The sequence below is a fragment of the Cheilinus undulatus genome, linkage group 19, assembly GCF_018320785.1.
Source record: "Cheilinus undulatus linkage group 19, ASM1832078v1, whole genome shotgun sequence".
NCBI lineage: Eukaryota > Metazoa > Chordata > Actinopteri > Labriformes > Labridae > Cheilinus > Cheilinus undulatus.
In genome coordinates, this window is record NC_054883.1 from 19,500,836 (window position 1) to 19,526,927 (window position 26,092).

The 26,092-nt window shown below is 40.3% G+C and overlaps 1 protein-coding gene across 1 annotated transcript; it reads right to left on the reverse strand.

The window, feature by feature from the left end:
• Nucleotides 1–413: 413 nt before the first annotated feature.
• Nucleotides 414–24,806, reverse strand: slc22a17 (solute carrier family 22 member 17). Its single transcript, XM_041814523.1, has 10 exons — nt 24,346–24,806; nt 21,169–21,713; nt 14,682–14,785; nt 13,052–13,206; nt 10,859–11,024; nt 10,119–10,243; nt 6,652–6,757; nt 6,037–6,260; nt 5,338–5,449; nt 414–3,542 (listed from the first exon to the last, which is right to left on the reverse strand). The coding sequence occupies exons 2-10, from the start codon at nt 21,640–21,642 to the stop codon at nt 3,266–3,268; spliced, it is 1,743 nt and encodes a 580-aa protein (XP_041670457.1). The 5' UTR covers nt 21,643–21,713; nt 24,346–24,806; the 3' UTR covers nt 414–3,265.
• Nucleotides 24,807–26,092: the final 1,286 nt, after the last annotated feature.

The window sequence follows — 26,092 nt, forward strand, 5'->3', positions numbered from 1 at the left end:
CAAAGGCAATGCCTTTTAAATCTGACCAATTTGGGGCACTTAGCCAAGGAAGGGTGGGGACTTTGGCCAAGTGGAGATAGGTTACAGTAATTAACTCCTATCTAAAAAGACTGGATGCTGTAATGAAATCATCGTGTTCACATATTCATACAGGGTTTGATAAATTTCTTGTTTGTCAATTCCTCCTAAAAGATTTCCAATGCTTTCTATTGAATTATGTTTGTTTGAAGTTATACAAAAGTCCTGAAATGATACATCCTGGCATCATTTTCACACCACAAAATGAACCTCTTAGAACCTCTGCAGGTGTGTTTGACCTGCAGAGGTTCATTATACCTTTGCAGCTGTTTTATGATTCATACTGCAGCCAACCTTTAAAACAATGTCCAAGCTGTCTTGTTTGTTTTCCAGGTTTTATTTTACATGAAATCAGGCTATAGAGTTAACTTCATTGCACTAATCACTTAACAGATCATCAGTGTTGTCAGAGATAATACTACTGGAATCAACTTAATCATAGTGATAAGAATCATCAGTGTTTGTGCAAAATACAGAGGAAAGTAAAATCTACCAAAAGTTGACGAAGAGAGATCCCAACAGCAAATCAAAGCGTCCTTTATTTTTTAAAAGTCTCCTCGATATCAGAGTCCAAATTAAAAACCTCCCTCTTCCTTTTTATGTCACGCACCCATGGACATTCAAGGAAAAGAATTACCCCAGCAGACCTGGGATTTTTTGAAGTTTCAAACCAACATGCTTTGGTAATTCTTTATCATGATGGGCCAAACGTAGCATGGCATCAGCCGACATTTGGAAATAAGAAGCTTTAGAGAAAAACAGATGCTCTGTGCGTGGCTGGACGAGGAGTTAGGGGTTAATTTGGTGCTCCAGGGCCCTCTTCTGCTTCCATATCAGGAAGCATTTTCATCATCGGGCCCTTTTACAGCATCGATACACATTCAGGCAAAATTAATGATGACCACTTTCTGATCCTGCATGTCTAATACCTGACAGAAAATACATGTGCCTAGTTAAACAACTTCTACCGTCGTTTATCGTACCCGTCTATTCTTTTCCAGCTGAGCCTGGTCATCTATAGAGGTATTGATTAACTAGAAGCTTCTGAGGAAATAGAGAAAAAACAAGCCCTTCAGTGTTCCCAAACATGCAGATAGGAATGTTGTGTCAGTGAACAGCTTCACTGTTTTCGATCAGAGACATCAGGGAATGAAAGGTTGGATTCATGCCACATTATCATCAATTCAACCGTATTTTAGCGCAATACTTCAAAATGCCAAGCCTCTGGATAATTGACCGTGTACACTTCATAACTAAATAAATAAAACATAAATAGGACTGGCTCCAGGCCAGACTTAACAACTAGAATCCCACAGTTTGAACTCTCCTTTTTTAAGGCCTCTTGTTTTGTTTTAAGCCTCCAATAAGAGTAAAGATTTGATAAAACTATCTCCTCAACAGAGCCGGGCACATGTCTGTTAATCCACTAACAATGGACGTCACGTTTTTATTTCAGTTTTTGCCGTTTCAAAACCATCAACTTCTGTTAAATTCAGTTTTTGTTCACTGTATTTTCACGCCGAAGATGTGAAAGCTTCCTGTACTGTGCTATTATTGTGAAATGCTGCTTCCCTAAACAGAATTTTGAACGTCTGGCGCTCTGCTAGAGTAAACCCAAAAGTTTCTATTATTTGTAGATTTGAGTCAAGTAAATCAATTTTTGTGACATCATATGGACCTGAATAAAGTAAACAAAGCAGAGCCTGAAGGCACACATAAGCCTGGTTCATCAGTGATGGATGTGAAACTGAACTAATACAGAAAAGCTCTGTCAATACGAAGCTTTAGATCAGCTGAATCTCTCATAGCTTATCTATAAAACATTGCTCTGTGGTTGTTGAATCTGCAAAAACATAGGGTACAGCCTAATTCCAAATAAGATCGATGCAGGCAGAATGGTGTGGGGTTTAGCTTACACTCATCACAACCTGAATGCTTGTTGAGCAACTGTAATAGCCCAGCTTCATCTTGTATCTTCAATGTACTATCACAACACCAAACATTTCTACAAACATACTCAATAAGCTGAAGATTGATGCTGTCTGTGGCAAACATCATTAAAATTTAGTTACTAAAATGACCTACACTATAAAAATGCATACTCTATAGGTATGTGTTCATAAACTGCAAGAAAATCTAACCAATCAGAGAGCATTTCAATCTAATATTGCAACTTTTGGTCTGCTTGTAAATTTCCCTGTGTGACGACCAAAGATAATGCAACAATGGAATAAATCAGACCAGAGCAAACAAACTCTAGGTGTAAAAATGCCCTTATACACAGCTGTTTGGTAAATAGTTTTTATAAGGCAAAGAAAATGCACTGATGGCTCAGGGGTCTCTTATGAAGTTTTACATTAATATGAACTTAAATTAAATTTGCTAAACTTAATTTAACTGTTGTAAACTTTGATGTCTTTGTTAACAGATCAACCTGACTTGTGCCCATCTCTGCCCTTTACTTTGAAGTCTTCCACCAAGCTTATTTCCATCATCCTCAAAAAGAAATATTAAAAGTGCTCTGATCTTCTCCACTGCACAGCTTCCAGCCACAGTTTCTGCTTTAGCTAAACTCTGACGCCCTCCGACAAGTTAAAGAGACTACGTCTAGAGTATGTACAAGGCATTTAACACCTGCAACTCCACAAATATCAGAACCAGGGTCCTTTCCTGTTTGACTGGAGAGACAGGAGCCGTTATTGTCACAAAACTTTCTATGCATGTTAGGACAAACTACAGTATTATTTGCTACCTCTCTCAGAGCCACTAGGGTGTGTCAGCAGTACCGTTTCTCTGACAGACTCACAAGAGGACTGCAGGCAGCAGTGAATGCTGGTGTTACACATGACAGAAGGCTGCCTGCAGTGTGGGACAGAGGAAACTGTAGGAAAAGTAAGGACTTCCCTTTATGTGTGCTGACATGTGCACACGTCTAAGTAGCAGAAAATGACGATGAAGAATGAGAGCTCAACCCAACCGCCTGCGTTTGGAATGACTAAAAGATGATATGTTAGGAAGCTTAGTGTGTGATCATGTTCATCTCCAGCATTAATCAACGTCTCAGCCACTTCCTCTTCAAGTCTGTATTGCTCTTTCTCCTCCGCTGCATGGACATGCTGGATGTCAATGTTCTGCCGACTCAGTGAGCGGTGAGAGCACAGCCCGTCCCACTCTTTCAGGGAGTCTCTTAGGTCTCTGGGTTGGGCGTAGCCAGAAGCGGTACATTGTCTCTCCTCCTCCTGCCCAGCGGGGGGCGTCTGTACTGCTCTCCATCAGCCAGCGTCTGGGGCAGCGGCTTCCTCTTGCTCTCTGGCAGAAGCAGGATGGACAACACAGCCAGCAGGGCCAAAGAGGAGTAGACCACGTGGTGCAGGAAGTAACCATAATGGTTCCTCAGGTCCATGAGTGGAGAGCTGAGGCGGCCCACACAGCCCAGAGCAAGCACAATGCCCACACCGGTTCCCCTGCAGATGCAAACACAAACAATGCCATTTAAACCACATAAACACTAGGATTTTATCGGTAATTCAACCACAAAAAGACAACTCAAATGCATCACATGGATGCTTTTATAATACAGCATCAGTTTAATTCAATCACGAGTTTACTAAGATGTGTATAAATATTTACTGGTTGTGTTTGTATAAAATGTACAGTTGCAAATTTTACAAATACAGGTATCATATTGCAAGGGTTATATGTCAAATATTTGTATTAAAGTATTTTGGGTGCCTGGTCAACTGCTAAAGCTTACTGGGCAAAATGAAGCAAAATGTTTGTTTTTTTTTTAACCCAAGGACCAGGCCCTGGAGCTGAAGTGACAGTATAATGACTGAATGCTCCTTTTGTTGAAGCTTGTTGAGCATTTATCCTAGGCTGATGCACCCAAATATAACATAGCATAAACTGCCCTAGCAACGGTTACATTTGTTTTTGTGTGTTGTTGGTTGTCATTGGTTCTCGTGCTATGATTGTGTAAGAGGTTATGGAAAGGTTATAGGCTCTAACGAATAGAAAGAACTTGTGAGACATAGAAGTGTGAGGAGCTTCATGATAAAGTGTGAGGAGCCTCACAATAGTGCAAGGTCTTTTCACAAACAGAATAGAGTCGAGGTGAAACCACAAGAAACCTTTTGGGTGAGCTTTCAGTTCCAGCAAACTATGGTGACCTTTAAATTATTAAAATTTAGATTCTAAATTTGTCTTTCCACAAATTCCACAAAATTGGTATTCTAAGACTACATTTCTCAGAAATTACAGTAAGGGTGGGGCTCTTTAGAAAAGTCCAACCATAGGTTCTGTTTGGCATGCACATAAACTTCAGCCCTGAGACCTTCCATGGGGGATCAGTGATAACTCTTATCAGCAATCAAACCAGTTAAGGACTGTAGCTACTCCTGGTGGAAGGGAAAGCCCTCTCCTTATGAGAGTTAAACAGAAGCCAGCAAGTGCTACCCAAAAACCAGAAAGATTCTAGTGCAAAGACATAGAAGTCTATGTGATCCTGTTATTTTATTCACTGAGGGGGGGTCAGCCAATCAGAGTAAACAGATTTTATGGTACCAAGTTGAAGCACAAAATTGACCCTCAGAAGCTATGTTTTCTGGTTTCAACTCATGAGGACTTCTGATTATGCTCTTGCTATTTCTTTTCACCATTTTATTTTTTTGCTACATTTATACTCCTTTTGAACACATATGTTTGCTTTTGCTTTAGAATTACATCATTTGTCATCCATGTGATCATTTAAAGATTTTTCATATGTTATAATCAGTTTTTACTGTTGTTTATGTATTTTTACATGTAATCTGTTAAGTCTAACAATTTGTTAATCAGACTGGCTTTTTGGTGTTTTTGGCAGAGCTTTAAATAAAATAAGTTTTTTTAAAAACATATCTTAGCTTCTGGTTGGACTTTGTCACTAGAACCGCTGGAGTAACCTCACACACTCTTGAGGTTTTAAACTGTTCCCATTTCTTGTTTGATTGCTGAGGATGCAGATTCATAACAGGAGGGTTTTCTTCCAAACATGCAAAGCCCCCTTAGGTGGCTTCTCACTCTTCTTTTCTAAAATACCATCAGATCCATTTACACATATTCAAGGGGGGTTGGTTAGAGGAGTAAAGGTATATTATACATATTAACATATTCTACATCTCAGTACATTTTTATTAACTTCAGAGGGGTTGTGTTGTTTGTTAATTTAGTAGTTGTTCTGACTAAAACTCTTGTTAAGTGTATATATTTTGTTCATGTTACCTGATGATGGTGGGCATGATCTCTCCAGTGAAGAGGATGCAGAGTGAAGCAGTGGCCTGAGAGGAGAAGAGACCCAGCACTGAGAAAACGGTGATAGCCGTCTCACTGAGATCTACAAAGAGAAGGAAAGAGCCATTAAGGGCTTTGATGTATGCTTTGTTACTCATTCCAAGTATAAACCTTAGCCAGACTTCTGAATCAGAGAGAGTAGCCTCCTAGAGAAGGTCAGAGCTGCTTCCTCCTGACCTCAGATTTATGATTTTAGCACTGAGTCTGACACATCATGACTTTGCTGCCACTGCAGTGTCCTACTTAAACTAAATGACATGCGGTTTGCTGCCACAAGGGGGAGACAGAGACGTAGGGATCTGTGTTTGTGAGGCATGCTGTGAGAAGACAGGCATGTAATTTTCCACTAACAAAGCAGACTAGTTTGCTAATCATTCTGCAACAAGATAAAGACCACTGTTAGGTAAACAAGTGGCCCATGTACGATCATATAGCAATATAATTGAGCCTCTCTTAAAGTAAAGATGCTTGTTCTATTCATCTTATGAAAACGAGACCTTAAATCTTTAAACAAACCTAAAAGCACTGTATGTCCACTTCATTGGCAAAGACTATTAATAGCTCCTTTCATGTTAAACTAGATTTACTCAGAGGAAACTTTATCTCCCTGCCAACAAAAGGTCTGCTTACACTCCATGAGTCCCAGGAGGATCAAAGATGCCAGCCCGGTCATCGTCATGGAGAGGAGCAGGATGCCACGGCGCCCACACCTGTCTACAGTGACCCAGAGCAACAGCCAGGCACCGCCCCCTGCACACACAGACAGCAGGTACGTCCAATAGAAGCTCGGGGCTGTGCCTCTGACGTCACCTCGGAAAGAGCTGTAACAGTGACTGATGCCATGAGAGATGAACCTGACAGACAAAGGACAGGGGGACAAAGGGTAAACAGTCATTGCTAAACAGGTTTATGGGGGAAATAATGAAATGGGGCACTACAGGAAAGACTAGGCTTTAAAATAAAGCCCTACAACACTGAGGCCATATTTACACCACAATCATTTCAACTGTCAATGTTAAACTTTGTTTAGGTTTACACAACAATGCTGTTGTGAAAACTACAGCAGTTTTAGTCCTTTTGCAGATTTGTGTGCATGGCAGCTGTCATTAAAACATTGTTATCGAACATGGAACTTTGTCAAAAGAACTTTCTTTCAGTGGATCATTTCCATGTTAATGTGGCCAAAGTGGACTGAATGAAACCTCAAGAGTAGCTAAACTGATGTAAGAAGGAGGGATGACTTACGAGGTGAAGCCAAGCACACATATGTTCTTCCAGATGTTCTTGCTGTGGAAGAGCTCAGGAAAAGACAGGTGGGGGTGTGAGGAGGGGGCCGGCTCTGAATCCAGCTCTGAAAGGATAAAACAAGGGAAACCTCTCACAATTCAGCTTACTGACACTTTGTTTCCTTTAATTAATAGCTAACAGTCAATTGGTTTTATCTGAGAGGAGACATGCAGAAGAGTTCACAAGTTACAGTGGCTTGCAAAAGTATTCATACCTCTTAAACTTTTCCACATTTCTTCATGTTACAACCACACTCTGAAAAGTGTGGTGTGCAAAAGTATCCAGCCCCCTGGATACCCATGAATAAAATCCAGTGCAACCAATTGCCTTCAGAAGTCATTTAATTAGTAAATAGAGTCAACCTGTGTGTAATCTAATCTCAGTATAAATACAGCTGTTCTGTGAAGGCCTCAGGTGTATGTTAGAGAACATCAGTGAATAAACAGCTGCATGAAGACCAAGGAACACACCAGACAGGTCAGGGATAAAGTTTAAAGCAGGGTTAGGTTATAAAAAAAAAATCCCAAGCTTTGAACATCTCATGGAGCACTGTTCAATCCATCATCCGGAAATGGAAAGGGAATGGCACAACTACAAACCTACCAAGAAATGGCCGTCCACCTAAACTTACAGGTCGGGCAAGGAGAGCATTGATCTGAGAAGCAACAAAAAGGCCAATGGGAACCCTGGAGGAGCTGCAGAGATCCACAGCTCAGGTGGGAGAACCTGTCCACAGGACAACTATTAGTTGTGCACTCCACAAATCTGGCCTTTATGGAAGAGTATCAAGAATAAAGCCATTGTTGTAAAAAAGCCATAAGGAGTCTCATTTGCAGTTCGCCAAAAGCCATATGGGGGACGCACCAAACTGTTAGAAGAAGGTGCTTTGGTCAGATGAGACCAAAACTGAACTTTTTGGCCTAAACTCAAGGCGCTATGTGTGGCAGAAAACTAACACTGCATATCACACTGAACACACCATCCCCACCACGAAACATGGGGGTTTCAGCATCATGCTGTGGGGATGCTTTTCTTCAGCCGAGACAGGGAAGCTGGTCAGAGTTGATGGCAAGATGGATGGAGCCAAATACAGGGCAATCTTGGAGGAAAACCTATTAGAATTGGTAAAAGACTTGAGACTGGGGCGGAGGTTCATGTTCCAGCAGGACAATGACCCTAAACATACAGCCAGAGCCACAATGGAATAGTTTAGACTCAAGCATGTGCATGTGTTATAATTACCGGAGTCAAAGTCCAGACGTAAATCCAATTGGGAATCTGTGGCAAGATTGAAAATTGCTGTTCACAGATGCTCTCCATGAAATCTGACTGAGCTTGAGCTATTTTGCAAAGAGGAATGGGGAAAAATGTCAGTCTCTAGCTGTGCAAAGTTGGTAGAGACATACCCCAAGAGACTTGCAGCCATTATTGCTGTGAAGGGTGGCTCTACAAAGTATTGAATCTGCGGGGCTCAATACTTGCACACCACACTTTTCAGATTTTTATTTGTAAAAAATTTTGAAAGCCATGTCTAATTTTCCTTCCACCACATAATTATGAGCCATTTTGTGTTTTTCTATCACACAAACCCCCAATGGAATATATTTACATTTGTGGTTGTAACGTGAAGAAATGTGGAAAAGTTCAAGGAGTATGAATACAGTACTTTTGCAAGCTACTGTATGTAGGCATCAAGGCTTTTCCATGCTGCCTGTAAGAGACACACTTTCTTCAGTCTGCTCTTCACATGACTCTTGGTTTGTGAGCACTCTGGAGGTGAATTACTTAATGTGACAGAGTCACTAACTTTTTGTTAAGTAGGTTTACTATATTGTGTTACCTTCTTTTACTTATATTGCTCCCAAATACACCTAGATCATAATCAATCATCGACTAAAATGCATAGCATACTAATGTCAACAGCAGCCTCTCTGCCGTCCACCGAAGTGACATTTAAATAGTCACATCATCAACTGGTGGCCCAGGGGCCAAATCAGGTCCAAAGCTCTCCATCCGGCCCCAAAAAGATGATTCAATTTAACAAATGTGAGGAGGTAAAAGATGTTGTTTTTTAGAAGGCATGGTTCTCTCTTTAGATCCCTACAGTTATCAAATCTACCCCAAAACGACCAATATTTCAATAGTTTTATTAAGAATGACTTAATGTTTGATCCATTTTTTTTGCAAAATTCCACCTGTCAGCTACTATAAGTCAATATGATGCATGATAAACACTATCAATCCAGTCCTGATTAAATCTGCAGCTTTCTGTGTCAACTTTTCACTATAGGCTCTTAGAGAGTGTCATTTTCCTGCCTGATAATCAAAACAACAGACCTGTTTCCTCTACTTGTTTTTCAACAATCAGGGCGCAGCATATTAGCATCAAACCAAGTGATGGAAAACATGGCTCCCAGAAATACTTAGCTAAAGTATTGCGATTGCCCAGAGGCAACAGGGACTGATCTTACTGCTGATGCTTAAAAATTACTTACATTTTGAAAGAAAATACAAAGACTAATACTGTAATATATTTGGACCAAAACATGTATTCTTTTTTAGTTCATTTAGAAATCTGGCCCTCAAAGCGCTCATCAACAGAAAATCTAGCCCTTTTACATAGTTGTTGATGACCGCTGTCCTCGAAGGTTTACATCCATATGAGCTGTTTTAAAGTACAGTGGAAAACCAGCGCTTAACTTTGGCTGTGATTCCATATCCATGCATCCTGTGTCTTCAATAAATCATGAATTGTAATTGAGAATCGTAGCCTGCTCTTGGTGGTGGTGTGTGATAGGGTACTCTCTTTGTAAAATGCATTGCAATAGATAACCCATAAATAATGCAGCCTTCACGAAATTATGCCTATACCTCCCAGCACTGCTGCACAAAAAGCATCTGCTTGAATTCTGATGGAGAAAACCAGAATCTAATCTGCCTGGACGATTATCAGAGCCAACATTAGGCACTTGGCTGATTATCTGTGCTGGAAATTTAATTTACTGAATGATAAAGAATGAATCAATCAGAAAGTGAGCTGCTTTGGCTCTGCTGGGAGGTGCATCTTCCTCTCCCTACTAATGTCCGGCCACAAAACTATCTGATTGGATAGACATCACACAAGTACTACCCATCATCACTGAAGCCTGGGCATCACTTCCTGTATCTATTGTGCCATTTCTGGTGTTGATGGAGCTACTGCTGAATTTTTCATTTTGCTTTATTTTTCTGATCAAGCAGTTTTCCTTTGTCACATTAAGTTTATTTCTTTTGTCTTAACAAATGCACACTGGCTCCAAATATTGGTATAGTATCGTATCATAATATAGTATAATTTCACCTCAGGGACAACTAATAGTCAATATCAGCCCTGAAAAAAACAAAAATCAGTCAATGCCTAATCGAAACCAAACAACGGCACAGACCTGTGAAACTCTCATCGTCTCTCACGTCCCTGTTGGAGTTCCGTCTCTCGCTGAAAGAGTTCATGTCTGCAGATCTCTCTGACAGAAGGAGCCAGCGGGGAGACTCTGGAAATACTCCTGGAATTCTGCACGAGAGGAAACACGGAGCATAAATCCACCTAACTCTTTCATCCTCATTGACCAACATAAACACTAGGAGACTATGTCCCTCAACATGGAAAATCACCAACATGGGTCACAAAGTTGCAGAATTGTTGATGTCTTAATCCATTTTAACCTTGTATTCTCATTAAAAACCTACATTAATGCCTCTAATCTTGCTTTATTCTTAGTTAATCTGGTTTTAAAACTGCCAAAGTGGCTTATCTGGTAACAGAGGTCTTAGATGGACCAATGACCTTAAAAAGTATCCCTAATGCATTCTGACATGAGCTAAAAGGTTTAATGTAGCCTGGGGATTAAGATCAATACGATCCAACAAAGCTTTCACCATGTCAGATGGCATTAAAACACTTAATCAAAGAGCTGCGAGGGTCTTTTGTTCCTGCAGTTTCTCAAAATATGACATAGTTTTGTGTCAAACATATATTTAATAAAGCAGGAATACAAACATAATAGAAAATACTGAGAATGAAGTCCTTAAAATGATTCAACATATAAGAAACTAAGTGTTATGGAAAAAAGGTCAAGTTAAATAAATAAATGAATCTAAAACGTTAACACAGACAGATTACTCGTACCCATAACTGAGAAACAGTGTCAGCGGGGCGGCCCCAGCTCCTAGAAGGCCCCTCCATGACTGGCAGCCCAGGGCCACGGCCAGCAGCAGCAGCTCTCCGGCTACAGTCATCAGTCCAGCCAGCATGGTGCCCGCCAGCCGCAGAGATGGTTCACAAAGCTCCAGACCTGACCGTCAAACACAACAGAGAAAATATCCACTGTAAGTTTCATGAATGAAGAAGCAACAGCAGCTGTTAAATATCTAAGTAGAAAAAATACCCTCCATATATAATCTGATTCATGCTGGGTTTATGCTCGGTATTTATAGATCTCCAGTTATCACTGTGAACATGTTTCTCTAGTCTTATAGTTTGGCTCAGAGTACTGGTGAAGAAACAACAGTTCACAGAGCCTTGAGTACTGACTTACTGGACTTCAGTCATGTTTGATGTAGATTGCACATCAGACCTCAGAAGAGCACGGGAACTTTTAATCTCTGATCTCAGAATTTTTGTTTACTGTGTGTTCCAAAGGTCAGCACTGAACTGGGAAGAAAGGCGTTTAAGTTTGCTGGAATGATTTACAAGAAGACCTGGGCCTTTATTCACAAACATTTTGAGAATCCTCACAGAGAGCTCCTATCTTAGCTTAAAGGTCCAAGCAAGGAGTCATAGCTTAAAAGTGATTTAGGAACACTCTAAGATCAACTCCGAGCAAAGACAGGACAGAAACTTTTATCTTAGACAGGGGGTGGGGCTGAACTTGACCCTGTTGCTAGGCAGGTATGACTCATTCTTTTAAATGCAGTGTGACTGGTTTATCCAAAAAAGGAGGAGAAAAGCCACACTTTGAAAGACAACCTACGAAGTGTTTTAAAAGCTATACCCCAGTGCTGTAGTCTCTTCACATGCTAGTAGTTCTATCAGCATATAAAGAGTATTAATCAGTGATTGGCTGCACCTCATGCTCATCATGCAGCCTCAGGTTTAATAGTCTGTAAACAAAGACCACAGACTGCGTTGTTGTTCACACACTTCATTGCTAAACTGAGTTACATAATAACTAGGTCTGTCTGCATTAATGCACTAATCACAATTAATTATGGGCAGTTATTGGTGCTTTTTTACTGCATTAAATGCATGTTTTATCATCCATTTTAGCACTCTCTGGTAAGTCACTGCAGCCACAGATGTGTAAAATAAGTCCATCATTGCTCCTTAACGTCTCATTTTGGAATTAAAAAACTCTTCATCTGAGGATACAGTCATCTGCATGTTGTGTTATCAAACATTTACCCTTTTATTGTTCTCTTATGTTCTTTTCAATCCATACCAAGTTCCCTTTTTGCAGGAAATTTCATGTTGTCATCTTTGATCTACAGGAAAGTTCTTATATTTTCAGAATAAAGGCAGGTCTGTATCCAAGCAAGAGGTAAAATCACCCCTCAAAAAGGACAAAAACTCTAAGTTGAAACAATTATAGTTTTAAAGCAAAATAGAAGAATTTCTACATACACAAAAAAGAGATTAGTCAATGAACTATAGAAATTCTGAGAATTAGCATTTGAAAATTGTTATCATTTGACAGCCCTGTTTTATTGCTTCTGTCAAACAGCGCTGTGAGCATGACAAGCAGACATAAACTCTGAAGGCACGTTGGAGCGGTTTGGTCAGCATAAGTCTTTTAACAGAGACGACAGTCTGCAGTGTTGTTCACACACTTTATTAATAAACTGATTTAGGCTGAAACAGACCATAAATCTTAGTTTTTTTACTGCTGTTTGCAATTGTGCACTTCCTCTTTCTAGCTCATCCTTCACTGCATGGTGACACCATGAGCTTGATGTGCAGATGGGACCGACAGCACCCCTTTTCTCCCTCAATTTGTCACAAACATTTAAAGAAAAAAAACACTATCAAAACACCTCTTGGAGAACAGTTTTATTGAAAAGACTTCTAAGTTCAAGACAGGTGAGCAGCAGAAATGAGCAGCATGCTATGGTCAAACTGAATTTGTGCAGTAAGTCTGCACCTTAAGATGGAATAAAAATAAAAAATCTGGGACAAAATCTGGTTATTCTTCCATGTCTGACAGGACAGTCACATATCTTTGACATAGGCCTTTAACTACCCTCAAGCTCAATCCTCTGACCTCTAGTTTGATGGGTGTTTTTTAATTTCTTTACATGTGTATTGTAAGTGTTGAAAACTCACGTGTGATATACAAGGTGAGATACACTCCCGCACTAGCTGCTGCCAAACAAAATCGCATGACGATGAAGATGGAGGGGTATGGAGAGACACACACCAACACCCCAAACACCACCGACAGGGTCAGGGAGGTCAGCAAAGTCTTGGACCTGCCCAGCCTGCAAGAAAACAGAGATCTGTGTTAAAAATGACCTGAACACATAGAAGTTTTAATCCCAATCTAGATGATAGTTATAAGCCTCCACAAGGTATAGTATTTCCGGATAGTTAAAGTACAGTGGTTGAACGAAAAAGAGGGTTGAGGCGGTTAATGATATTGATCATTGTCCTTTAAAATGTATTCAGTTTGGATATTTGTGCAAAGTTTAAAGAAAATCCCTGCAAGGGTTCTTAAGATTTTACATTCAGGAGCAAAGAATGAACACGAGGCCTGAGTCATCACTGAGTCAGAGTGGGCATTTGTGCAAAGCTTGAAGTGTTCTTCAGACACTGCATCACTAAGAATGGTCTGGATGAACAGGGGATTGCAGGCCTGGAGGCATTAAAAATGTAATATGCATTTACTGTTGTGAGGTTTAATACATTTTAAGACATTTTATAATCTAAAAAAACACATTTATATTTAGGCTAAACATCAGTTTTTGTGACCTTTAGAAACTCCTGTCAAACCGAACATAAAAATTAGCATCATCAAAGCAGCTAACTTCTAACACAGTAGCAGAACCTGAACACCATGTAACGATTAGCCGATTTTCATTCGCACTGTTACTTTTTGCACGTTCCTGGGAGACAGAATTAATTAAATGAACTTAACTATCAGATGTTATGCACAATTGGTGAGCAAACAAATGAAGGCTGTTAGCTGATTAACTTTGTAATATCTCAGCTGCAAATCCCTGAAAACTACAGTTCCCCTTGCTGAACGCCAATCTCACAGCACAAGATGATCCCATTATTTTTATTGTGTTAGGTGCCAAGAAGACTGCTGAGTATGAGGTTATGAAATCTTGCAAAAAAGTAAAGTATGAAGTAAAGAGTATGAAGTAAATAGTGCTATTAACAGCATTTAATAGCACTATTTTTAAGCATGAAATTTGAAACTAATCAGGATCAAATGACTTTTGAATGATAGAGGAATAACTGGCAGCCAAGTCAGCCTGAAAACAAACTGTGTGTGTTTAATGTGAGGTAGTAAAACTGCAGAGTTAGCGCAAAAGCCTGGTGAATAGGGAACTAAGGAACTCTAAAGCTTGAATAACTGCAGACACAGAATAAGCTATATTTGAACATGATAAATATGCGTTTGTGTCTGCGAGTGTAACCTGACACACTAGATAGACTGACTCAGATATCCATGACATGGGATATATTTCACATCCATATGGCTAGCACCACATTGACAGTGTTTTGGAAGGGCAGAACCTCTAAAAAAAGAACTTGGAAGATGATTGCACAAACAGTTTCTGTCAAGTTTATTACAGGGCAAAAAGAGCAACAAAACATGTGACATAGTAGGAATGATCTGCTGCAAGTCTTAACCTCAAACTATTGAGCCCTTCATCAATCCTCACATGATCCTGCAGCCAATATCAGCGCATTTGTGTGTTGCTGAAATACGCGAAAACGTGATTACCTATCAGCGGCATAGCCCAGGCCAAGACAACCAGTCAGGATCCCCAGGATAAAGCACACCTCCTCCACTGGGACCAGCCAGTACTGAGCACACACCAGATCCCACTTCAGAGACACAAGAGACAGAAAGAGATGCCTGTCAGTGATCATTTATAAGAGTTAATACAACAATTAACTGACACAGAACAACATGTATTCTTCAGGTAGATGTTAGAATCACCTGGTTACACCTCTTTTAAATGTCTGGTGTAATATGGAATGTATTTTGTAAAGTCAATAATAGTCAAATCTAAAATTCTGACATCATCTTAGTATAAATAATCTTATTGTTGGTAGTTATAAGTTGCTTCACAGAGACTTGCTGCAGTAAAAACAAACATCCATGTGTTTGTTGATTATTTGTCCATATACGTGGAAGGTCCGTCAGGGAAAAGTATCTGACTATTTCCATTGTGGATATGCATTCCTGCTGTGCCTGTTTTTTTTTGTGTGTGTGTGTGTGTGTGTTGTAGCTGTTTGCAACCATCTTTTCTGTTTAGCAAAGCGTTTTGAAAATGCATCAGAATGAGACTTCCCAGCCACGCCACCTAGAGAAGTGGAGTGCCCACAGCACAACTAATGCAACTCCAAACCATCAGAGATGCAGGCTTTAGAAGGTGGGGCTCCCTTTTAGTCCACAGGACACAGCGTCTGTGGTCTCCCAAAAGAATTTCAAACTTTGATCCATCTGACCACAGAACAGTTTTCCATTCTGTCTCAGTCCATTCTAAAAGAGCTTTGGCCCAGAGTAGTTGGCAACATTTCAGGATTGCGTTCACATATGGCTTCTTCTTCTTTGCAGGATACAGCTTTAACTTGCATTTGTGTTGACAGACAATGATTTCTGGAAGTGTTCCTGAGCCCATGCAGTGATTTCCAGTACAGATTCATGCCTGTTTTTAAAGCAGGCCTGCCTGAGGGAGATTCCTCCAGATTCTCTGGAGCTTTCGCTGATATGATTTACTATAGATGGTGGGATATTCGAAGTCTTTGCAATTTTAGGTTCAGGAACATTTTTCCCTGAAAATGTGCCACAATTTTTAGGCACAGTTTTTTGCAGATTGTAGAACCCCCTCTGTCTCTCTAAAACACTCCTTTTACACAAGGCCATATTACTGATCTGTTGCCAGTTACCCTAATTATTTGCACTATGCTCCTCAAGCTGTTTTAATTAGGACCACTTACTTTTCCAGCCTTTTGTTGCCCTGTCCCTACTTTTTTGAGATGTGCTACTGCCATCAAATTTAAAATGAGTAGCCTAAATATTTTTCATGAAATTGTACAATGTCTCAGTTTTAACATCTGATATTTGTTCATTTTCTAATGTGGATAAAAATTGGTTTGAGAGAAATGCAAATCATTGCATTCTGTCTTTATTTACTTTTTAAATAGCACCCCAACTTCTTGGGAACTGGGGTTGTATTATACATTGTACCTATAAAGGTGGAAAACATTCTAAGAATCTATCTTTTACAATTTTATTCATAACAAGAAAGATGAATTTCAGCAGAAGTGTTTAGACTTTTTAGAGCGCCTGTATCTTAGATCTGAGTTTTTAATCACATTGAGCCGACCCATTGATTTCTATTAACGGCTGAGCTCTGCTAATGCTGCCGACTGCTGTCGGCCACTAAGAGCAAAATGCTTTAATGATCTAGAGAGGGAGAGGCAGAGCATAGGGTCAATGATAAAAAGGCCTCACATAATTGGAGCCTGTGCACAGAAACATAAAAGCCTGTCACATAATATTAGCGGTGTCTGTTGCTGAGGCACAGAGCCACAGCAGTCGGCCGAAGGGCAGCAGAGCTGCCCGGTGTTCAATGCTTTGGGCTAGAGAAAAGGGAGAATGCACACAAACCAGATAGTAAAACTGCCCTGACTGGTTTTGGGAATGAAGCCCAGGCCTCAATCAGGCGTGTGCCTGTGGGAGTGACTGAAACCTGCAACCAGGGTCCAAAACTAACTTTTTCACTTACCAGCCAGGCAGATATTTTACCAGCCAACCAAATAAAAATGGCTTTTAAGCGGTGTAATTTGCTATCAGTATTATGTAACATATCATTTGGGTCTTGTACGCAATTCTCAATTCTTACTACAGTGCAAACAAAACTTTCAGTACGGAATTTTACCTGAATCCTGACTTCAGTCTCCTTTGGACAGTTGAGACATAAGATTTAGCTCGACCAGACTGCAACAGCCCTATATAAACATGAATGTCTGACCAGTGGTGGACAAAGTATGCCAAGAAAGGCCTGCTCGCTGACAATTTTTAACCATAACATTCTTAACAGGTTTTATATATATATATATATATATATATATATATATATATATATAAACTACATTAACAATCCAAATGGACCAAAAAGAGACGATTGAAAAAACTGTCAAGGTGGCTTCACAACTCGGTTAAATTGCAGTCTGGACGTGAAAGGGTGAGCATCTGCTGCTCTGCCTACAGCTGAGAGGGACTGCTGCACAAGGATGGGCTACCTGTGAGAGCTTTGGGATGGGGAGGGTCCCATAGCAGCGCCCGCTGCTCATTGAGAGGAGCATGAACGATACGTGCTTTCATGCCTGAGTCTCCTAAAGTCTCCAGTAACACCAGAAAAAGTCGCTAAATTTGTCACCAGTCCCTTTTTTGAAAAAGAGCCGCTAGAGGGCTCTGAAAACTCGCTAAATATAATGACAAAGTCGCTAAGTTGGCAACACTGTGAGCACCGAGGTACGGGTACAGTAACAACCAGCTATCCAACTCGGCGCGCTGTGAATGATGTCATGACTGACGCACTTACGTGACCAAAGATCGTCTCAGCCTGAAATACACATTACTCTGCCAGGAAACCAGCCGATACCAGCATTGTTCTCCAGTAACAAAAAAATGAATTTTTGGCTGGTAAAAAAATTACTGTGGCAAGTGGTCTTAAAAATTTACCAACCAGAGACAAAATCTACCCATAATTGGTGAGTGGGGAGTGTTAGTTTTGGACCCTGCCTGCAACACACGATGTGCCGAATTGTCCCCAAGAGCCTAATATACCCAGGAACATCAGACTTATGGGTACTAGTGAACTAAATGAAAATTTTGAGGATAACAAATTGAAATCATGGTGACACTGTCACACTGCCAACAATAAAGACAGCAGGAAGAACAAGTAGGACCAATGTCTGTGAATTAGCTCAGATTCAATGCAGATGATGGATGTGTTAAGTGTAGCTGGCTTCTGGTGAAGGGAAGGGACACAATATTTATTGATCAGTGGCACAGGAAAAGCTGATCAGATGCCCTGTGCTTCCTGCTCAGCAGACTGCCAGCTCAGCAAAGCAAAACAGAAGTAGAGGAAAAGGTTGTCACAACATTAAAAAACGCTTTTTGGGTCAAGCCCAAGTAAAGAGCTACAATCTGTTCACTTGTATCTCAAGTCATTCATGTAAACTGAGAATGAAGCTAGAAAATGCTCCTGCTTAGACTCCCCTGGCAGAGATTATGTATCCTCAGCCTGCTGCAGTGGTGCGGGTGGATTACCAGTAAACAGCCCTCATTACGCTGGACTGAAGAGCAGGGTGTGGTTCCCACGTTAGTAGGCACAGAAATGGAAACACCCACAGGCCACAGAGCAAAAAATTCTGTTCAGTCAGAAAACTTATGTTTGCAATTATTTAGCCCTTGTGTTTTCCTTATATCCTAAAACAAATCATCTTAATCCAATTTTAAACCTCCATGAAGAAACAACCTGGCATTCATCACACACTTAGGTCAGTATCTGGATTTTCTATCTTCAGTGTGTAGAGGGGTTGCAAAACACTCTTTTTTAACAGTACATCTATGGTTTGTGTTTTCCTTACTAAATTGGGGGTTCATTACATAATTGAGATGTAGTAGGAATATTAAAATAATAATAAAGCTATTCCATGATTGTAAAAAAAATATGCACAATCATGTAGTTGTCTATAGTCTTTGGGCGATGGTAAAATCTGCTCTTCTTCAACTGTTAATGTCATAACAATCTGTAAATCCTTCATTTTAAAAGCTTTGAGCATTACAAAGTTAAAGTACATCATGGCACAACAGTGGCTTGTGCTATAGCTCAACAACAGTTCTAAAGGTCACTGATGAGGGCACTGAGATGAGGCTGGATCTATCAAACAGCTAGAATTTAAATACAAGTCTCCTGAGTCAAAAAACAAGATCCTTTCATGGATGTGCTATTACCAGGTGCAGATGCCTGAAGCACATTGCAGCTGCCAGCTGAGGCTTTCTTTCTGGAGTTGTTCCAGCCATTTGGGCCTCTAATAATTTAAAAAGAGGACTAAGACGTTCGAAAAAAATAATATCTCTTCATAATCGAGTCAACTTAATCCAACCTACAGTGGAAGAAATGTCACATTATAAAACAAATAGGCTGATATTCTGATTTTTTTTCTTCCTAAAACAGGGTTCCTACACACTTTAGGAACTTTGGACACACTTTAGGGTTTGAGGATGACCAAGGAAACAAACTTTAGTCCTTAAATACACTTTAAAGTTTAAAGAACAAGGATAAATAAAGAAAAAGACCAATCTACTTACTTCAAAATATAAGAAAAAGAAAAAAACAAGGGGAGTGAGTGTGTTTGAGTTTATCCAATACTTCACAAAACACTGTTAATTTTTCTATTAAATGGTGTGTAATACTAGCGCTGTTGTGTATAAATAATAGACAGACACCCTGCAGTAAAAGAGGATGCATACCACACAGTTTTCACAACAACTTCTCTTTCCACAGAACCATAACACCAGTTTCCATGAATAAGGTAAATGAAAAGCTATGTTAATTTTGAATGTCATCATGTTTACAAAACTAAATACTGCAGGCTGCCTGGTCAAGTGTTTATCTGTCTTTTAAAGGTCACACATTTTACCCCTTTAGGACAAGTTTATATTGGTCTCAGAGGTCCCCAAAACATGCCTGTGAAGTTTGTTGCTGAAAAATACCCCAGTATTGGATTTGTGCATGTCTAAAAAAACGCTCTAATTCAGCCCTGCTCAGAACCAGCTGCGTCTGTGTCTGTAGCTTTAAATGTTAACAAGCTGTCTGACTCTGCCCCTGGCCCCGCCCTCTCAGGAACTCTATTTCAAGCAGGGAAGGCCAACCAGACCTGGGGGCGGGGTTGTGTACACTACGTGACAAACGATGCACGATCGGACCGAGAAACAGTTTAACTTCCAAGTGAGTTGTGCAACTCAAAGTTTGTGTTGGATTCAGGTGAAATTCAAAAAATGTACCCTGCTTTACGTGATGGCAGTTGTTTATTTAAACTCTGCGTTTACGATACGAGCTCATGCTTTTGACTAAGTATTCTTCTTTCATTTAGCAGACTAAGTAGTGTACATGTCAGTTCAGGCTTCCTCTTGCCAAAGGGGCTGTCGACTCCACAGTGCATCCTAATACGTGTCTTTGTGGGTTAAGCGAAGTGTCTCACAGCTCTATAAACAGTACAGTCAGTATGTCAGTATGTCAGACACAGCCATGTACACATTACCAACACTGAGAGCTAGCGCTGCTAACTTTAGTAGCACAGCTAATGAGCCAAGGTCAACACAAACTCCAGTGCAGCATGCCAAATGCAGCATGTTTTTGTTGTTCTTAAAGGTACAGTGTGTAAAATTGGGACTATCAACATCTAACAGTCAATTCTGGAGTGTGATGCTCATTTCTCTGGTGATAACTGTGGGAACCAGTGAAGTTTAAAAATCAATACATGCTTAACTGTTATTTGGTTCCTTCTATGGTGCCATAGAAACAGGCAAAATGCAAAAATCCAAGATGGCAGTGTCCTTGGAGGGGACCCTCCCTATGTATGAATAGAAGGCTTATTCTGAGTTAATTTAAAACATAAATTTAAAAAATGTGTTATCAGATGTCAACACTAATTTAGATCAATCTACTTATAAATGTTATGTTTCATTTTAACCAAGCTTGTTTTGCTAAATGCTAATAGGCTAAATATTACACACTGCACCTTTAAACAGGCCGCTGTTGCAAAGATATTTAGGAATGAATAAAGTATGTTTAAAGATAAACATTCTGAATCAATTCAGCATCACAGAATTGTATAACTCTTATTTTGTTATGAATAGATTACTTCCAGTTCCTCTAATATTTGTGCTTGGTATCAGTGAGTACCCTACATCTGAGTACTTTGACTTGGTCTGATAAAAAAAAAAAAGTGGAATTAGTGCATCCCTGATGTGCAGCTGTATTAACGTTTAGCTACACAATGCAAAAAGAAAGGTTGCATGCTCAGCAAGACCCTCCTGTGGACAAAAAATAAACTCTGCTTTCAGCAAATTAAGACCCTGAATTCATACATAAACAAAAAAGAAGCACTCCCATAGAAAGCCAAACAGTGAATGAGGTCAGGACCATAATAAGAGAGCTCAGGAGGATCCAGAGCTGAAGTATTACCTCTGTAACAATGTTGTTCCTCAGCCCCTCCGTGACGTTGAAGTCCCATCCAGCCTGGCAGTCCACCACAGCTGACTGGCTGCCGTTGACATACTGCTTACATTGGGACAGGCCTCCACTGTCTCCAGGCCTCTCCCCCTTCTCCCAGGGCAGGGAGGCGTTCAAAACCTCAGGCGATGGCAAGAGCCCCGGCAGATGGCAGTGGTGGGGCGAAGAGAGGGTAATGAGGGGGTCAGAAGAGAGCAGGAAGGCCAGGAAGAGGTTGGGCAGGATAGAGAGAGCGATCAGCACCCTCTGCTTCTTCCTTCCCAAGGCCAACACCATCACTTCCCCGGTGGGTGGCAGCGAGGGCTGGACGGGCAGAGAGGATGAAGAGGGCGCTGGGGACGAGGGAACTGGGGAGGAGGGGAGGGATGGAGGGGGTGCAGGGCAGGGGGAAGGGGAGACAAGAGGGGGAGAGTCTGGAGATGTCATTATTAAAGGTACAGGGAGGTTGTGATGATGATGGTTGGTCCCGAAGAAGACGGAGGAAGAGCTGCAGGGCTCTGTGGAAGGAAAGAAAAACATAGCAAAGTTTTTAACCCAAGTAAAGATCGCAGTAATATCAAATGAATAATAACACTCAGTTTCTTCAGTTTCAGGGTTATGATATCATCTGAAACAGTCACCAATGCATTTCCTACTATGTAAAGTACAAATATGAGCTGTAAAAAGTCTAATTAATCGGACTAATAGTGTTTTCCTCTGGCACTATGTCTTGGACAGGAAGGAGGAGAAATACTGAGTAAAACAGGAGCTTGTTCTTCACTTCATCTGGGCATGTTAGACAAATTTTACAGCCCATCTGAAACCTGCTTTTGGGTGCTAAGCATATGCCCCAGCTGTATGATCGTTCCCTGGTTGACCACATGCTGCATACAGTTTAAATTATTGGCCCTGATGTGAAAGTTCACAGTTACAGTCGATGTATTCAACAGTTTCGGTGTAAGATGAGGCATATTGAGTTTAATTTCTCAAAGACACAGTCAGCTTTAAGGGGAATGTCAGTTCACCTCACGCTGAGGGAAAAACAAACACTAACCCCAACGTCCCAGAGCATCTGAGAGGCCTTCTACACCACAGTGCAGAGCACAGTGGCTGCAAGCCCTCCAGCAGGAGGGCAAACCTGTGCACAGATCCACATATCAACTAAAAATGCTGTAGTATACATGCCAGGCCAGTACGTGGTGTCACTTTGTAATGAAACAACATGCAAACAAACACACGCCTCCTTCCATGGAGCAGTGTAGTGTAAGCACACAAAATACCTGACAACAAAAATTTGCACTGTGAAACCTGTTTTAAAAATGGACTAGTCAGGCACCAAAAATGCTTGAAAACTGCCAACTTAGCTTAATAAATGTCAAATTCATATTAGCCAATACAGATATAGTACCAGCATATCAATGTGACTCAGGTCTGAAATTTCTGCCCTTTCTGCACAATTTACAGAAAATAAATTAATCAAGAAAAAAAAAGACTTCAGCTGACATAGGTCTGCTGATCCTGCCTAAAACTCCACAAACATATTCCTACATACTGCCAATATTTATAGCCAATATATGCCGATACATACAGCTGTTATAGACCTATATCTACAGCAAAAATAGGCCAGTATTTACAGCTAATAGATATAGATATTTAAAGCTATTATAGGCAAATATTTAGAGGCAATATAGGTCAGCCTGTTTCAGCTGATAAAGGTCATTATTTACAGCTAAAACAGGCAAGTATTTCCAGGCAATATGGTTGATATTTACAGATGGTATAGGTCAGAATTCAAAGCTTATATACACCAGTATTTATGGGCAATACCGGTTGAAGTTTACAGCTGATATAAACTGATATTAACAGCTGATATAGGTGGATATTTACAACCAATATGGGCAAATATTAACAGTCAAAATAGGATTATATTTACAGCTAATAGATAAAAGTTTAAAGCAGATATAAGTTGTTATTTACAGCTTTGATAGGTTGTTATTTAGAGCTAATATAGGCCAGAATTTACAGCTGATATAGGTTGATATTTACAGCTGAAATAGGTGGATTTTTACCAATGATATAGGCTGATATTTACAGATAATATAGGTGGTGCAATAGCTAATATAGGACATCATTTAGGGCTGATATAGGCCAATGTAAACAACTGATATAAGCCAATATTTCACTGCTGCTATTGGCCAATATTTACAGATATACAGGTTGACATTTACAGCAGATATAGGTTAATATTTACAGCTGACATAGGTATTCAGAGGGATATTGGGTTACTATTTATAGCAGGTCTACGGCAGAAATTCCTACTACTTTAAATACTAATAATTACCATTATTAATGAACAACTGCCAATAATCAAATGAAGACAGTAACATTGTGCATCCCAAATGTCTAGGACTTCTATTTTGCTAGTAAACCAGCATTAATATCATTTGATGTTTGCCATTAAATGTTCCGGTAATTGTAATTTGTCATTCCCCACCCTCATATTTTTTTTAAACTGAGCATCAGGCCTGACATCAGCATAAATTATGGCTCAGTAGATTTTAAAAACTCATGAATTGCCAAGCCTTCTTGTTACCAATTAAATTCATTATGGCAGAGTCTCAGTGACTCCTGCTGTTTATATCTGTCAGTTCCCCTTTGGGTAAAAGCAAATTTAAAGGAACACTTTAAAGGCTGGCAGGATGGTTGTTGTTCCTTCCTCTCTGTATTACAGACTCCTCTCTCTCTCTCTGTTCCCAGTTGAAGGCAGGAATGTGAACAGCCTGTGCTTTCCTCATCAGCCTCCTCTGTCGGTGCACATGGTGCTCCCATAGCAGCCAGTGCTGCCGTGTTTTCCTAACACAGGGCCAGGAAGTCTAGCAAAAAAGGAATCCCACAGGGTTACATAAGAGCTTTTACACCAAGGGGAGAAGGACGCGTAGGGAATGTAACACTCGGGCTCTGGCTCGTCTCAATAGAAGTACAAACTCACAGACAAACACTTGACAGTAGTGTGAGGGGAATAATATTAGCAATGTTAGAGAGCGAAGCAGCTGGGCCATGCACTGACAAGGCTCGCACCTGCCCCAAGCACACAGCTGCTATCTCAACGTCTGCCATGCTTCAACAAACCGCTCGTATCCTGCTACTTACCCTTTCTAAATGCTGATCAATGTTAGCCAAATTCCTACTCCGCGTCGTCTCCTCCTAACGTCTGAAACATAGCGAGGGGAAAGGGGGTAGTTTCACCGCAATATCCTCTACGCCTCGATTCCACTCTGCTTTGTTTGTTACATCCAAAGACATTTCAGTCCCACATAAGTGCTGTAGCCGTGGACATAAGCAAGGACATCAGACTCCAGTTAGTCCCGGGTACGGCTAACCCTCCGTCACTGGAAACGAGATGATGCCCCCGGGGATGCTAGACTCCTCTCCCTACCGTTGCTGCTTTGGAGCGTTATTATTCAGTTCGAGTTTCTGCCTGCTGAAATCACACAAAATAATTAAATAAAGCATTATACTGTTCGACATCATCTTCAAGGAAAACACGTCCTCAGTCAGCCGGTCGTGGACAAAGAGCGGGTGTGAAGCTGCATTGGGAGAAGCCTGTTTGAAGGGACGAACAGCTCCGCCAGCGGCAACGCACTTCGGAAAAAATCGGCAAAAACCGTAAAACTACGTCTCCTCGTCTCACTACCGTCAAAGATCGTGTATTCAACTTTGTGGCTCGCTCGGGGATATTGTTTTCTTCATTCGTTCTTCAATTATAGTCAATAACCGCGTCATTTAATGAAAATAAAATGACTCCTGCAGTTAGCAGACTCAAGCAATAATACAAAGGTCTTCAGAAGGGGAGACCAGGGTTGGCTGGTATTAAGGGTGGGCAATATAAAAAAATACATCTTTTATTTAATGGCTGGATCACGATTTCAATTTGATCACAAATATTTCTTTCTAATACTTAAGGATAATTTGTACCTTTTTGAAAAAAAAGCGTATTACAGCATAGCTTTTTAAATGCACACACACTGAATTATAATTCAACTCTGTTTAGATATTTTCTTTGTCTTCTGCAGCAACCTGTCAGTACATTAAATCTTTAAATATTTGTAATTTCATAGTTGAAAATCGGCTAACTGGGGTCTAGAGGCCAGTAGAATTTTAAGTATGAAACGTTTATTTTCCTGCTTTCTGATCTATCTTATTCATCCAGTTTGTGCATTTTCTACACCACTTTAAAATTATGAATTACTTTTGTATTTTCTTTTTGTTTTAAAATCTGTTTTGGTGTTCATCTGACACATAGTGGCACATTTACACATAGTGATATTTATTTCAAGGCATTTCAAGACAGTATGGCTGCAGACCTCAGCTCTGGGTTACCACCCCCTTGCAGACCACTACTGTGAGACAGTCACCTCTGTCAGAACAGAAATACACACTATAACTTTTAAAATATTATATATATATATATATATATATATATATATATATATATATATATATATACTATAACTTGAAAGGGTTAAGGAAAGAGTGAGGAAACCAATTGGATCGTTCTGTCTGTCACATCTTTACGGTCCAATCAGAGCAACAAAACACGTGACATAGCCGCTACCAAGCTGCACCCCTACCAAAGGTATAAACTCCATAGATACTGCATTACTCGAACCATGACAACTGTGGACATGTCAGTACATGACTTTTGTCGTTTTTGAAAAGAAAACAATTCAGTGCTGTTCTTTGTTCTTCTTTTAGCGAAGAAATTTTGTCAAGTCCTGTTAAAACTGGCGCTTTAGCAGCATCCACACTAATGTCTCCCGGCATATTTGCACTGGCCTCTTGTTGCTACTTGCATATGTCACAACTCCGCTGGGCCCGAAAGTACTGCCCCTCGACG